At 35.6% G+C, this 16,528-nt stretch overlaps 1 protein-coding gene across 1 annotated transcript in view; it reads right to left on the bottom strand.

Moving 5' to 3' along the window:
- Nucleotides 1-16,528, bottom strand: part of ARID2 (AT-rich interaction domain 2) — a 155,907-nt gene that overhangs the window by 10,763 nt on the left and 128,616 nt on the right. Inside the window, exons 17-20 of the mRNA XM_002927168.4 lie at nt 4,538-4,676; nt 4,360-4,445; nt 1,948-2,071; nt 1,769-1,860 (exon numbers count right to left, since the gene is read on the bottom strand). Of these exons, the coding sequence (XP_002927214.1) occupies nt 1,769-1,860; nt 1,948-2,071; nt 4,360-4,445; nt 4,538-4,676 (441 nt within the window). The remainder of the gene's footprint in view (nt 1-1,768; nt 1,861-1,947; nt 2,072-4,359; nt 4,446-4,537; nt 4,677-16,528) is intronic.

Below are 16,528 nucleotides of genomic sequence, written 5' to 3'. Positions count from 1 at the left end.
GAACAAACTGAGGACTGCTGGAAGTGAGGTGGAGGATGGGCTAAATGGGTGATGGAGATTAAGGAGGGTACTTGCTGGATGAGCACTGGGTGTTATATGTAAGTGATGAATCACTAAATTCTACTCCTGAAACCAAAACTACACCATATGTTAACTAACTTGAATTTTAATTTAAAAAAGTAATGAAATATTGAGAACTTCCAAAAAAAAAAAATGTTACAAGACAGATTACAAAAATAGAGAACAAACTCGATGGGGAAGGGGCACACAGCACAGGAGGCTGCACACAAAAGCTGCTACCTGAGCTGAATCATGAAGGGCTTCCAGATATTCAACAGGCCAGCACCACAGGGAGAAAGGCATTCCAGGCAGGGAGAAGAGTATGAACATTGGAACCAAAGGTACAAAAGTGCGACCTGAAAGAGTCTAGCTCGATTAGGAATCTGTACGTGGCTTGTTTGGGCTGAAACTGAAATGTTATGAAGCACAAGGAGAGTGGAATGGAAAATACAGTGAGAAAGGTAGTAAGAAACCATGTTATGAATCAAGGAGGAAGATGCTGGGTTCTCGTACGGTGACTAAACCTTCATTATTTCTCTTTCTGAAAAACTTTGCTGTTTTTCTATTTGAATGTTAAGAATTTTTCTTATTCATCTGTGAGAACACTGGATACACTAAATACAGTAATTTTTGCACTGCAAATACTTTTTAAACTTTAGTTTTAAAGTTTATTCATCTTTATAGAAGTTTGATACACTCAAATTCATTTTTTTTCTTTTATAATGTATATGACTGTTTTCATGGTTGGAAAATTCAGCTGGAAGGTTCCTGCAAGAAATGTAAAAGAACTAATAAGACAAGGTACAATGGGGGTGGGGGAGGAGAAATAAGGTAGATGCAGGATACGTCTAAGAGATGGGACTACTAACATGTCTGAGGAGAGAAATTCAGAGAGAAAGTCACTAGCTACAAGGCATGATGCCTCAAAGGACAACTTCTCAGCACAGAGCCTAAGATGAGTCAGTTGAAAATGCAGAAGGAATACTAGAAAATTGGAGACAAGCTCCAAGGGAGACAAAGTCCAAAAGGCATCAACAGAACTTTCCATGTTTGCTCTCTCAAGGATTAGAGTTATTGTTTCTACTTTCTACAGATCTGTAAAATACTGAGTTTCTCTTGCTTAAGTCCCTTAAAAAGTAAGTTTGTTTTTTCTGGAGCCCAACATGCGGCTTGAACTCCCAACTCTGAGATCAAGACCTGAGCTGAAATCAAGAGTCAGACACTTAACTAACTGAGCCACCCAGGCACCCCAGAAAGTCAGTTTTCAACTTCAGAGCATTACAATGAATCTTAGCAATATCTATGACTTTGGTGACTTTATGAAAACACCAATCACAAAACTAAATTTCATCTTAATTCACACGAGTCAAATGATATATATTCATTTTCCAATTCATTCCTCTTCCCCTCCCCCATAAACTTCTAAGGTTTCTCTTTAGTAAATCTACTTTTTGCTCTAAATTCTATGGTCAGCAAGAAAATTAACCTAATAAAACAAATTAAAAGATCATCTTTTGGTTGTTTCAACTTCTACTTTTTTGGCTTTTAAGAGATCATGATGACCTGACTTTGCCATAAGCTTTGGGACATACTCACAAAATTGATGAGAAAAACAGTGAATAAAAACACAGATATCTAATCTTATTAACTTACGTGTAAAAGTAAAATGATCTAAGTTCACTCTGGCTTAGGAAAACAGATTACTCACCTGCGACCACATTCTGAATATTTACCAATATTTTTTAATATTAAGGCAGCTGTTAGTCGGATGTGTTTAGTTATTGGTCCCTCTTTTTCATCCTTAAAAAGAAAGGAAAAGAAAAGAATAAAGATCTAAATCATACAATGCTGACACCTTTACAGATAAGGCTTTCAAGGCTTGCTTACTGTAAAATCTCGAAAGACAAGGTTTCTTGATCCTCTCCTAAGAGCCATAAGAGCAGCACTGGGATGATTCACAATGGCCTTCTGTGCTCTAGGAGTTGAGCTTGTGCCCCCTACAGCAGGCTGTCTAAATTAAGGAGAGAGAGAGAGAACTCGTTAACATGACGCTACCGACAGACTGACAAGGATGACCAAGCTGCCAGCCCCTAGGGTGGCTACTTTGAAACCGGATACACGATAAATAAAGGCTCCCGTGACCCAGCATTAATGTTTACTTTGTGTCAGCATAGCCAAAGGGGCTCTTAGTATCAGGCTGAAGTTTCAAGTCTTTTATTTTCCAATCTAACAATTGAAAGGCAAGCAACAGATGTTCTACTGTAGTCCATCTTTAAAGTTACTGTGCAGGTAAACATGCAATCAAAATCAATACAACATGGTATCAACACTGTGGAGTTCACATCTTTGAATGTAATGTGAAGATTTTAACAAAGAAGAAATAGTCTATAACTTGAGTTGCAAGTTATTTTTGTTAAACAGTACCTAAAAGTAAAATAGTATTACAGAAGAGTGTGTTGATACAGGAATAGGTCATCCAGGAAAAGATAACCTACCATGATAATAACAAGAAATTATGCTAACCACTGTATTTCAAACTATTACTTTGTTACATCATCTTATTTTCATCATTATTTGATAATATCAATCAATCTTTTCAGTATATTTCTACTGTCCTTTATGAAAGATACAGAATGGAGGGAGTACAGAGAGATTTTATATACAAGATTCAAACTATGCCAGATTCCCTCGGTCAAGGAGAAAAACTGCATCAATATCTGTTGCATTCTCGTGATGCAATGGTGGGAAGAGCAATGAGTTACATGTGAGGAAACACAGTCTATTTCTGACACTCTAACTACCTGTGTGACTTTGAAAACTTCCATTTGCCCCTCTGTGCTTCAGGTCTCGCGTCTGCAACGTGGGGCGATTTCTGGCACTTCTAAATATAAGTAAACTAATTCTGAACGTAAAGCCATCTTCAAATTGTAAACCAGTTCACATCGATATCTACATATATGTCTACAGACAAGAATATATATAGATACAACTGTTATTGGATGTTAGGTTTAAGTGACAAAGACTTTTGACTGAGTGTAACTGATATCCCAAATATCTTTTCCTCCAAATTTAAGCAAAACCAAATATATTCCAACATATTCTTATACACTACATGATATATACAAATAAGTACAGTGAAAATATGCAAAAATATATTTGGCAGAAAAATTACTTTCCCTTGCCTTTAGGACACGATCCAAACTCATGACTATGACTTATGAAACTCTCAGCTAACTACTCCTCATTCTTTGAGTCTCAGTTTGGATGCACTTTCCATCAGAAAGCCTTCCCTGGTCTCCTAAATTGGTTTACATGGGCTCTCACAGTGTCTTCAGCATGTCCTCATTTTAGTAGTGATTACACTAGACAGTAAGAATTACTTATATCTGTCATTTGATCTCTAGGCACTGAACAGCAAAACGTACCTTGGTCACATATTCACATCGTACTTTAGTGCCTAGCACATAGTACATGCTCACTAAACAGCAATGGAATGAATGAAGTATGCAAGCAGCTTGTGTCCCCATACTTCTAGTTCTCCTAGAATTTCAGCTCCGTGAAGTTATAGACTAGATCTTGTTCTTAGAATTCTGTATCTCTGGTACAATGCCAAGTACACATCAATATTTCAATAAATGGTGACAAAGTACTATACCTTCACATTTTGAGAGTTAAGGATATTATTTACGTTACAAATTCTACAACTAAAAGCCTCAGTTAGAAACAGGATAGGAGATAAATACTATGTAAATCTAATAAGGCTCTTACAGGAATCTACACCCAACCAGAACTTGACTACCTGCCTTTCAAGTATGTGCTCGTGAAATTACAGGTGAATGAACAACCATACAGTAAAAGTGATATGTATACAATCCTTACACGACACCCTGGCCTGTCCTCAGAAGAGTAGTTGTAGGAAGAAATCTCTTTGCCATTATCAAATACATATTCAATTATTCTCTCGAAGGACAAAGAAACATATATACACTTCCAGTTTACAAAGCATTTCTCAAATATCATCTGTCATTCCTTCTAATGACTTGTCTACAAATTAGAATCAAAACATTACAGCTACAAAGTCCTAAAGGACTATGCATTCTAGCCAGAATGAAAAGTGATGCTTGGAGAATTTAAGCAGTTTGAACAGGGTCACACAGCTGGTTAATGGGAGAGCTCACCTAGAACCTAGGTGTCTGGCTTCCCAATATGCTAAGCTGTCTTTCACTGGTACTGTGTTTTGCCTAATTTCCTGACTTTTCTTTTTGTATGTGCAACGGGAAGAAAACTCGTGGTCCTTACTTGGTAGAAGATTTTTGACTTCCCGCTTGTCCTGGTTCATCTTGTTTTAATCCTGCAAGCAGGGCATCTTTTGAACAGTGCTTATCCTTTTTTGAGAAAGAGGAAGTAAAAGAATATGCATCAAGATCTTTAATGCAACCAGGTGAGTTACTGACCAAATGGTATGAAGAAAGTGTACCTGTAAGTGGGTAATAAAAGAAAACCTCTGTCGCTGAAAAGGCTCACAACCTTCCCAAAGACACTGCCCTGGATATACATCTTTGCCTCCGTGTTCTGTTGCTGCATGGTAGAAAACCTGTGAGGGTGTTTGAAACCACCTACAAAAAATAAAAGTAGTAGAAATTTTCTGGCATTTGCATATATTCTTTAAATCAGAACACTTGCTCTCCTAATACAAAAGCCCCAGATCAATACACAGAAATACTAAGCATAATAGTGTAGGCAAATCTCACATTTATTTCATTTCAAGGAATATTTTGAAATTCGTTTATATTTCTAAATCAAATCATTCAACTATCTGAAGACTTTGGGCAACATTTTAAGTTTATTATGTTTCATTCTCAGTTCCCTACGTTTAATGAAAGTCAGCTAAGAATCTCTTGAAAGTAAATCATATGTCATTTTAAAACACAATAGAAAACTATTTTACAAACAAATATCATATTCTCTTATACTTTTAGAAGGTGCTTAAGCATTTACTAGACCTCCTATTTCATATAATAAACACTAGCGTATTAGATCCAACAATCTAAGTGCTACAAATTTTGCTAAGTCTGGCTTTTTAGTTGAATTCACATTTTGTTTGTCCATGTTTAAGAAGCCACAGCTCTCATTTTTCTCTCACATCATGAATAGGTATGTGGCCAAGGACACAACCTAAAGAAAATCAGAAGCTATTTTCCCTTATTAATTAGAATATATGGCAATGAAAGAGAATACTGGAATCCAGACAGCAACAGGCTTCAATTACTAACTAGCAACTCAAATATTTGCATAATCACTATCTTTAACGTTTATGGCAGAGCTCTCTTACGACTTGATTTTTTTATGGATGTCATAGAAGTATGTCTATATTTAAATCAGTTGTTGATGTGCAGTATATATGATAGAAATTTTAAAATAAATTTTACTCAAGAATAATTGGATATTGAATTATAAAGACAATGTCAAAAATCATTATGCCGTTCATATTCACTTATACAAATACATACCAAAGGTTTATTGTGAAGCTGTCATGGCTTGGAAAAATTAATATTGTTAAAATGTCCAAACTACCCAAAGCAATCTACAGATTCAATACAATCCCTATCCAAAGTCAAATGGTATTTTTTACAGAAAAAGAACAATCTTAAAGTTTACACGGAAATGCAAAAGACTCAGAATAACCAGACTTTTAAGAACAACAAACCTGGAGGCATCATGCTACCTGATTTCAAATTATATTATAAAGCTGTAGTAATTAAAACAGTATGGTGTTGGCATAAAGACAGACACACAGATCACTGGAACAGTATAGAGCCCAGAAATAAACCCACATGTATATGATTGATTAATCTATAACAGAGGAGCCAGGAATATATGATGGGGAAAGGAGAAAGGACAGTCTCTTCAATAAATGTTTTTTTTTTTTTTTAAAGATTTTATTTATTTATTCGACAGAGATAGAGACAGCCAGCGAGAGAGGGAACACAAGCAGGGAGAATGGGAGAGGAAGAAGTAGGCTCACAGCAGAAGAGCCTGATGGGGGGCTCGATCCCATAACATAACGACGGGATCATGCCCTGAGCCGAAGGCAGACGCTTAACCGCTGTGCCACCCAGGCGCCCCCTTCAATAAATGGTTTTGAGGAAACTAGACAGACACATGCAAAAGAATGAAACTGAACAACTATCTTACGCTGTCCACAAAAATTAACTCAAAACGGATGAAAGACTTGAATGTGGTCTTAAAGAAACTATAAAACTTGTAGGAGAAAACACAGGTGGTAAGATCTTTGCTATCAGTCTTGGCAATGATTTTTTTTGGATTTGATTTGAAAGCAAAGGGAACAAAAGCAAAAATAAACAAATGGGACATCAAACTAAAAGCTTCTGCACAACATAGGAAACCACCAACAAAAGGAAAAGGCAACCTATTGAGTGGGAGAAAGTATTTGCAAATCACGTATCTAATATGGGATTAATATCCAAAATATATGAAGAACTCACGCAACTCAGCAAAAAATAAGCAACCCAATCAAAAAATGGCAGAGAATCTGAATAGACATTTTTTTCCAAAGAAGACATATAAATAGCCAACAGATACATGAAAAGATGCTCAACACCACACATCATCAGGGAAATGCAAATCAAAACCTATAAGATATCATCTCACGCTGGTCAGAATGGCTAGTATAAAAAAAAAAAAAGACATGAAACTGACAGGTGTTGGTGAGGATGCAGAGAAAAGAGAACGTTCATGCACTGTTGGCTGGAATGCAAACTGGTACAGCCACTGTGGAGAACAGTATGGAGGTTCCTCAAGAAATTAAAAATAGAACCACCAGATGATCCAGTAGTTCTACTTCTGGGTATTTATCTGAAGAAAATGAAAACACTAATTAGAAAAGATATATACATCCCTATATTAACTGCAGCATTATTTTCAAAAGCCAAGACATGGAAGCAACCTCAGTGTCCACTGATAGATAAATGGATAAAAAAGTTGTGGTATACACATATAGAATAGAATATTACTCAGCCATAAAAAAGAATAAAATCTTGCCATTTGCAACATCATGGATGGACCTAGAGGGTCTTATGCCAAGTGAAATAAGTCAGAGAAAGACAAATACCATAAAATCCCACTTACACATGGAATCTAAAAAAAAACCAAACTAAGCTCATAAAGAGAAGATTGACTGGTGGTTGTCAGGTGGGAGATGGTGGGTGGACAAATGGGTAAAGAGAACAAAAGATACAAACTTCTAGTTATAAAATAAGTCATGGGGATGTAACAAAAAGAAGAGTTTACTGTGTAATTAAAATTAAGTACATTTTTAGCTTTGGAATCTCTTAATTCTCAGTACAAACAATGCTATTTCATTAATATGAAATAAATATGACTGGAGCTCTAATAATTGTCACAATGAGGCATTTCTTATTGTGTTTTTAATATCTTACCTAAACACTACAAATTATTAATCAAAAGGTAAAGCTGTTTGTGCACACACACACACGCCCCAAAATCCAAATGTACGACTACTAGTCACTAGTCAAAGTGATACCTGATTCTAAAACATTTCTCAGTACATTAAATGAATCAAGTTTATTTACAACACACAAAACTGATGAATTTACCAGTCACAAGAAAAAGGGATAAAATTAGTGTTTCTTTAAATCAAATTACTAAATATATGAAACTGTATATATGTAGTTTTAAGATCACAGGAATTTTCAAGTGTTCATCACTTTCCCTGCCCAGCACAGTCTATTATTTCCCTCCTATCTATTACCTTTGCCCTCTATCCTAAGTCTGTTTACTATTTATCTAACTACTCAAGTCGTACAAACCATTCATTGACTGGTGACGGTACAAGCTCTAGTGTAACTATGAATGGAGCTGGTTGCAATGATCATATAAGGGTAGAAACGAGTTAAATTTTCCAAATACATTAAATGGAATATCTGCATTTTTAAAGCTTAAATGCAATTCCAATGCAAAAGAGATACTGAGTTTGCAGAATATTACTGATTTTTCTGGAATGGGATAGGGGAAGAGAGAAGGTGGGATGCCACTACTGTATACTACTACGTCTAGAACAATTCTCCTTACTACTACCTTTCCATCAATAACCCACCCCTGCCACCCAAAATAAACAACATGCTCATTTAAAGACACCAGAAAAATTCAAGAGTATCTAAACGAAAATAAAAAGTCCCTGTGATTTAATTGCCCAGACTGTTAATAATTTCGTGTATCTCCTTTAAGCTGCCCCCCACACCGTGTGTGTGTGTGTGTGTGTGTGTGTGTGTGTGTGTGCTTACACAAAACTGGGACTGTTGCTCATAAAATCTGATACAATGCTGCCACAGCGTGGCTATGTGGTGCCATTAGAAGAATGCCCTTCACTAAGATACTTTAGTGGAAAAACATCGTTATACCTATACAATCTCTGACACGTCCCCCCGCCCCCACCCCGGCCCCTGATGTGCACAGCCACAGGGGGAAGCACTGGACAAGTAACATTTTGGAAACTCATTTTGCTGACTGGTAATCTACCTCCCAGGGTGGTTGTGAGGCTTAAATCTGAGGATACATGTAAAGCCATTTGGCAAGTATTAGGCCAAAGTTAAATGCGAGCTATTACCATGATCATTAGTAGTAGTAGCAGCTGTCATAGTGGCGGCACTACTAATCTCTCGTCTTTCCACCTTGTCTATCCTACTATCACCTACCCTGAGACTTTCCCCACAACTATTCCAAACTTGCCAAACCTTGCTCCATAAAGTTAGTCCACCTCCAAGTTAATGCTCCCGATTATCAAGTGATTCTCATCATTACAATTTATCATATTGATTTCTGGTCCTGAAAACATTCCTCACAAAACTGCTCCAAACTTTTTCACCTTTTGTTAAACACCAATCTGATTGTTTCAGAGTCTGTCTTCCCCTATATAGTGTGAGTCTGTAATTTTAGGGATATTGCCTTATTGTTTTATGTCTGGAAAAAAAAGTCTATTCCTGAAAGAATTTAAGTTTATTCTATTAGAGCTGCCCTAACTTCCTTTTCCTCTGTATTACATTTTCTGTCATTACTCATAGTTCCCCCTTCTCTTGGATCCTAGCCAGAAGTAGTCACTATTTCCAGGGTTAATTCTTTCACTTCCATTCCGGAATCTGTTACATACCTTTGTAAACTACCTCCTCTTTTGCATCTTCAATCTTTTCCCTTCTACTGAACCCTATACTTAAATGTAACAATATATATATGCTACTCCACTAAAAACAACAGAAACAACACTTTTCCTTTGATCTCTTTACTGTTACAAAACATAGAAACTAGATTTATACTATCTGGCAAAGCAATGATAAATTTAACCAATATTTAGTGCATTTATTACAGTAACTATATCTGACAATATTTTCTCCATCATTGGCCATTCTTCGAAGGTACATATCATTTTCAATTACATCATCGATACAATTTATAAGGCTAGTCCCCTGCTCTTTACATAAATAGTTGCAGTTGAAGCTCAGAATTAGCTTTTATTCCTTTATTTAAATCCCCTTCACCAAATTCTTTTTTCTTTCAGCTGTTTGTTTCAACTGAACAAATTACTTGCATAAGGCTACTAGGAGCAGGTTTGCGGATTCTAGTTACCCCAAGCAGCTGCTAACGGCTACAACACTTTTCCACTTGAAAATAAAGCCAACAAGCATTACTTTATTGGTGTTAATTATACAGTGATTTTTACTCACTTTTCCTACCATCAAACAATTTCTTAGGCATCATTAACACATAAATAAATGAAGTAAATAAAGAATACTTTTCCTACTACCCTAAAGATTTTATTATTTAAAAGCCTGCAATCTATGTAGGTTACATATATTAATACATTTTACAATATTTTAATAATTCACCATATTTAAAAGAACGATTTAGAAACAAACATCTGTGGCTATAAAGCTATGATTGTTTCTTTGTTTTTAAAATATAAATAAAAAGGCTGAAAATAGCACTTTAGTTCCGATAGTTTCATTTAAAGTTTTCTTAGTTGCTGAAGTTCTTGACAGGCTGTTTATCTTTAATGACCAAAAAGGATTCCATGTCCCTCTTAATAGCACTCTTGCTGCAAACACATTTAATTTGACTTAAAACACATGGGATATATATTTTTTAATAGGAAAATTCTAGTTTAAAAGTAAGATGTCCATTTAAATGTTAATAAATGCACATAAATGATAGTACTATACATCAAAAAAATTGACACTGCAAAAACAGCTTTTAAAAAAGTTATATTGTTAATTTAGAACAATTAACTTTTACTTCAACACTTAACATCTAATTGCTTTACACAAATAACACACTCTGGCCAAAGAAATACCACGGGTATGCATTATTTTATATTCAAATGAGATTTAGTAATAAGCTGATAAAATTTGGGGGGGAAAAGCCCAAGCCAACAATGATGCTGGCAGACTTACCCAATTTTATTACATATCCAACTGTAGAAGTCCCAAATGGAAAAACCAAACAAAAAGACAACTAACTTCACTATTAAATTAATTTACTGTCTTAACACAGGACTAAAAATTACAAGTGCAAACTGGACAGTCCCAGCCCAGCACTGGTGCCCTTGCAAAACTAAATGCCGTGGTGGCTATAGCCCTCTGTCTGCTACAGTCAGTCCAGACTCAAAGCCACAGGTAAGAGCAACTGATTCATTGGCTTAGCTGCTGAAGGTAATGGGGGAGTAAGCAAGTATTGGGCCTTTTTCTTTTTTTTGGCTTTTGTAGACAGAGATATGTCCTGACTTCTAGTAAGACTCAAATTATGGGAAATATCTCAAACACAGGAAGGGAGTTTGGATGGAAGATAGTCAAAACCAAAATGTCTTTGGCCCTATCTCCTTTCCGTCTACTAATTAATAATAATTGAAGAAAGGACTTCTGTTTTTGCTCTTTAATACTCTAGCCCCAGCTCCTAACCTATTGGTCTGTGAAGCAGTCACATATTTTACACAGTAAAGTAGGAAATATATTCTCAGGGACCTTGTTTAAATAAATATGCTTCCAAAATCTGTACCCTCCACTGAAATTTTAATCACATCTGAAAGTAGTATAGAAGTGCATATGCACAATTTAGGCATTTTCAATAAATATGTTATACTTAATTAACTAAACATAAGCTTGGAAATAAAATAAAAATGCATGATGATGTGTGTATTTGTCTGTTTTTAATGAGACAAATAAAGCATACAAATGAATTTGAGACTGGCTACTCACCCGGACTCCGTGAAAGACATGGCAGTGTATCACTTCACACTGTTCCTGACAAAGCTACTCACAGCATAAAGTACCTCCCTACCCGAACTTCTGTTTGCTCATCAATTACTCTGTATTTGGTATATTCACAAACATCATCTTATTTGATTTCAATGATGGCTCTTTGTTAAAGGTAAAATTATCCCCACTTTACTGCTAAGGAAAACAAGTTTTCAAAGTAACCTTCCAGAGCCATACAACTATGTGGCAAGAGCTGGGGTTTGGAACCAAAATGCCTAAGACCTAACTTTTTTCCTACTCTACTTTAATATATGATTGTTAACTTGGATAATAGACATAAGTTTATGTCCAGGTAAAAACTGAAGTATACTTTTATACACAGTATCTATGATGCTATAAATTTTTTCTTAGTTTTAATGCTGGCAAATTCTGAAAGCATAGTAAGTTTAAGAGGTTTAGCATTGGCACATAATTCTCTTATTCTGTGTATAATTTCTTAGGAACAAATAAAGTTTATTGGTAAACTGCAGGCTAGATTCTCACCTTACTAAATTCTATTCCCAAATATTTTAAATAACTCTAAAAAGGACTTCAGCACAATTTGGCAAATTCGTCTCATGGTAATAACCTTTTGGTTTGGGGTACCATCTTTAAACACTCTTTGGTATCCAGTGTTTGAAAGAATGACGTAAAATAAAAAGTTCTACCATCAGCTGTGGAAGGAATTAAGGCTTTTCCTAATAACATATTCTTATGCATCAGTAGTTAAGGCCCGAGGAACATACCTTAAGCTAATGCTATCAAAAAGTATTACATAAAATTAATCTCACATTTATAAAGGTTTATTAGTTCAAACTCTAAGTAAAAACACCTACTGATTCTATAGTTTTTACATAAAATCTTTTATAAACGTAGAGACAGCAAAGTGACGGGCTGTTACCTTCACAGTTGAAAAGATAAGGCGCCAACACGCTAGGTCAGCAAAGAACTGTTGACTATAGAATCAAGTCCATCTTCATTAATTTAACTCACTCTACAAATATGAATTAAAAGCCCTTTATGAGCCAAACACCGTGCTAATATGATAAAAACTCCAGGGTGCAAAGCATCAACCCTCTGAAGACATCTTCTGGTCTTATGACCACAAAATTTAAACAAAAGATGCTAAAAAATGAATTCCAAGCTGTCAAGTAATCTAATTACCAAATTAATTTCAACCTAAACTGGCAATTTAACTAGAATTAAGCAGTCACTGATGTATCATGAATTATAAATTTCCACTCTGGATATCTTACCCTATATCAAATATTTCCAAATCTATCAAGATGGCAGTTTTAAGAAAAAATAAAGTGGACTTTGTCAAAAATAAAAACTTTTGTGCGTCAAAGGACACCATTAAGAAAGTGAAAAGACATGTATGTTAATTAAACTAGAATTTCAATAAAATTGCACATGAACACACAAAAAGAAAGTGAAAAGACAACCAAAAAATGGGAGCAAATTTGTGCAAATCATACATCTGATAAGGGACTTGTATCCATGTTATATAAAGAGCCCTTACAACTCGAAAAAAGACAACCCAATTAAAAAATGGGCAAAGGTCAACAGTCATAAACCGTGTTGATGGATGTACCTTTAATATAAGGTGACAAAAATGGCATGTTACTCTGCGATCCTCCTCAAAACGTACAATTCCTGTCTAATCATGAAAAACACATCAGAGAAATTCTGATAGAGGAGGATCCTACAAAAAACCTGACCAGTATTCCTCAAAACTGTTAAGGTCATCAAACACAAGGAAAGTCTGAGCAGCTGTCAGAGCCTAAGGACACATGACAACTAAACACAGTATGGTATTCTGGATGATATCCTAAAACAGAAAAAGAACATTAGGTAAAAAGTAAGGAAATCTGAAAAAAATATATGGAATTTAGTTAATGATTTATCAATATTGATTGTAACAAATGTACCATACTAATGTAAGATGCTAATAATAGGGGAAATTGGATGATGGGTAGATGGGAACTCTATCTTCCCAATTTTTGTGTAACTCTAAATCTGTTCTAAAACTCTAAAAAATAAGTCTATTTTCTTTAATGAAAAGAAAAAGGATGACAGTTTTATATATCACACTCAACTAATCTTTAGAAACTTTACCTTAAAATAAAATTTTTAAAACTGCCATCAGTTTTTGTTAAATATTTTAATTTTTTTCATTTAACTCCTTAAACTGACTGCATTATTTCTGAAATTTCAATTACTAGAAGAAATTAAAGATTTACCATGGATTTTGGATGATACTTCTGGAAGAAGTAAAAGCATCTTTACAGAGAATACAAATTCTAGTTTTCATTCGTTACATATAGTGAGGTTGATGTTTCTTGTTGTTCACTGTTATTTCCCATGAGACCAATGATTATTAAAATCTCATCTTGATGCAAAAGCAATGTTAAGGATTATATAGCAGGAGTAACGAAACCTTATGTTAGAATCTTCAGGAGGAAATACAACTGCAAAAGGTTCAGTAGGAACCCAGTTGTTTGAACCTCAGCATCACTTGAGGAGATTCCTAGGTGGTCAGGGAATATCAATTTTATTAGTGCAAATAAAAGTCCCTAGTTTCTAGAAAGCAACCTTCCACATTGGAAATGTTTATTGAGATCCTCTAAATTGTTTGACTCTTTAATGATACAACTAAATATAAACATGATATAGATTACATTCCTCCCAAAGGAAAATAATTTTCATCTTTTCTATAATAGCTATTAGCTAGATATCAATGAGAAATGATATATTCTAAAAAAAGTGGCTTTCAAATGTCTTTTATAGCAGCAGAACCATTTTTTCAAACAAAATATGAGTTAGAGTCTTTACACATAAAGTAAAAAGCAGAGATACTATGGTTAAAGGTAAGTTGGAGGCCTCTCAAATGTCCCCTTTACCCTAACATTGCTTATTCAAAGAACACTGTGGCCAAGAAATAGTACTAAAAACAATGAATGTAAATTCTTGGCTTACCAGAGGCATTGAGTCCTTTCCTCTAATTACACAGAATTAAAAGAGCAGTTCATGGGTATTTTTTCTTATAGAGAATTTTTTTGGGTCCCATTTCTTAAACAAGGATCAAACACAAACTATAATCACACATTATTTATATATTTCAGTTATAAACTAACAGTCCACATCATGCTGATGATATAAAAACAAGAATAAAGATAAGGACAAGGACCTTCCAAGTTTTTGCTCAGACAATAAAAAGCTTAGAAGTTGTCACTCCCATCCTCAGAAAAAGAAAAAAACTGAACTGAAAATGAACAGTTCTTCTTAAGTCCATCAGAGAACTGAGGTCACAAGGCCAACTGCCTCCCTGAAAACTGGAGACAGTCGAATATAGAGAATCACAAATAACTTCCAGAGTCAATAACTGGTAGGACTACTTAAGCAGAAATTGATGAATTGACGGAGGTCTAGTATGGATTATCTTGAAAGATAAAAACTCTGGCAGGGGCTGGGGGTGGGGGTGTGTGGCTGCAGAGTCTGCAGAGAGCCCACACTTTTGTGAGTTTTACCTCCAGGAATTTTACCAGGGTCCTAAGGGAAAGACTGGAGGAAAAATTCCCTAGGGCTTTCCAGCAAGAGGAGAGAGAAAGCAATCAATTTTAAATATGCCCAGAGTGGTTTTTTCTCCTTACCAAGGGCCTGACCTCAAGGAAAATTACTTTACCAAAGCCTTATCTGGCCTAGGGGAAGGAGCAATTGGGTGATTTGAGCCCTCCAGATTCCCTGTCTCACATAAGGGGAGAAAATAAAGAAAATAAAAGAAACTCTTCTTGAAGTCACAGCCCTTAGGCTCAAGCCCACAAAAAAAAAGTTAGATTTAATCATGAGATTATAGAATGCTTCCCATCTGCAATACCTTATCACCACATCAACAACGTTCCAGTATAATAATAGTGGATTTCAACCAAGAGAGCTGTAAGTTACAGAGTCTATTTAAAACCAAGCTTCAGCACGCCTGCGTGGCTCAGTTGGTTGAATATACGACTCTTGGTTTTGGTTGGGGTCATGATCTCATGGGTCTTGAGATCAAGCCCTGCATGGGGCTCTGGGCTCAGCAGGGAGTCTGCTTGCGATTCTCTTCCTCTTCTCCTCACCCTATTCATACTAAAATAAACAAACGAATCTTTTAAAAAAAATGAGCTCCTAACAAAACCCAAAGACAACAGGGGAGGGGGGTAAGGATACTAGAAGAAACTGAAACCCCTGACACCTATATCTACAGCAAACATTAAATACAGCATAATTCCTGAGCAGGTAAACATAAAATTTAACACTAAAGGTTTCTTTACCTCAGTTCATATTAACTGATACAACATATCCGGCTTTCAACAAAAACTTACAAAGCATGCTAAATGTAAAAAAAATAAAGAACCAAACAAACCCCAAAACCAAAACCAAAAACCAACCAGAAACCAAACACCAAAACCCAACAGCAAATCCAAACTACAGTTTGAAGAAACAAAGCATGCATGAGAACCAGACTTAGATATGGCAGAGGTTTTGGAATTATCATAATGCAGACTTAACATAGTTGTGATTAATATGCTAAGGCTCTAATGAAAAAAGTGGCAACATGCAGGAAGATACGGGTAAACAGAGAAATGGAGATGCTAAGAATCAAAAAGAAATGTTAGAAATCAGAAATACTGTGACAGAAATAAAGAATGCGTTTGAGGAGTGGCTGACTCAGTGAGTGGAGCACGTGACTTGATACTGTGGTTGTGGGTTTTAGTCCCATGTTGGGTATAGAGATTACTTAAAAAAAATCTTAAAAAAAAGAAAAAAGAAAAAAAAGAATGCCTTTTGATAGGATCATCAATAGACTGGATATAGCCAAGAAAAGAATCAGTGAGTTTAAACATGTATGAATAGAAACTTTCCAAACTGGGGCGCCTGGGTGGCTCAGTTGTTAAGCGTCTGCCTTCGGATCAGGGCGTGATCCCAGAATCCTGGGATCGAGCCCCACATCGGGCTCCTCCGCTGGGAGCCTGCTTCTTCCTCTCCCACTCCCCCTGCCTGTGTTCCCTCTCTCGCTGGCTGTCTCTCTCTGTCAAATAAATAAAATCTTAAAAAAAAAAAAAAAAAAAAGAAACTTTCCAAACTGAAGAACAAGGAGAAAAAAA

Source organism: Ailuropoda melanoleuca, chromosome 16 (genome assembly GCF_002007445.2).
Source record: "Ailuropoda melanoleuca isolate Jingjing chromosome 16, ASM200744v2, whole genome shotgun sequence".
Lineage (NCBI taxonomy): Eukaryota > Metazoa > Chordata > Mammalia > Carnivora > Ursidae > Ailuropoda > Ailuropoda melanoleuca.
This window is presented reverse-complemented; position numbering and strand designations above follow the sequence as displayed.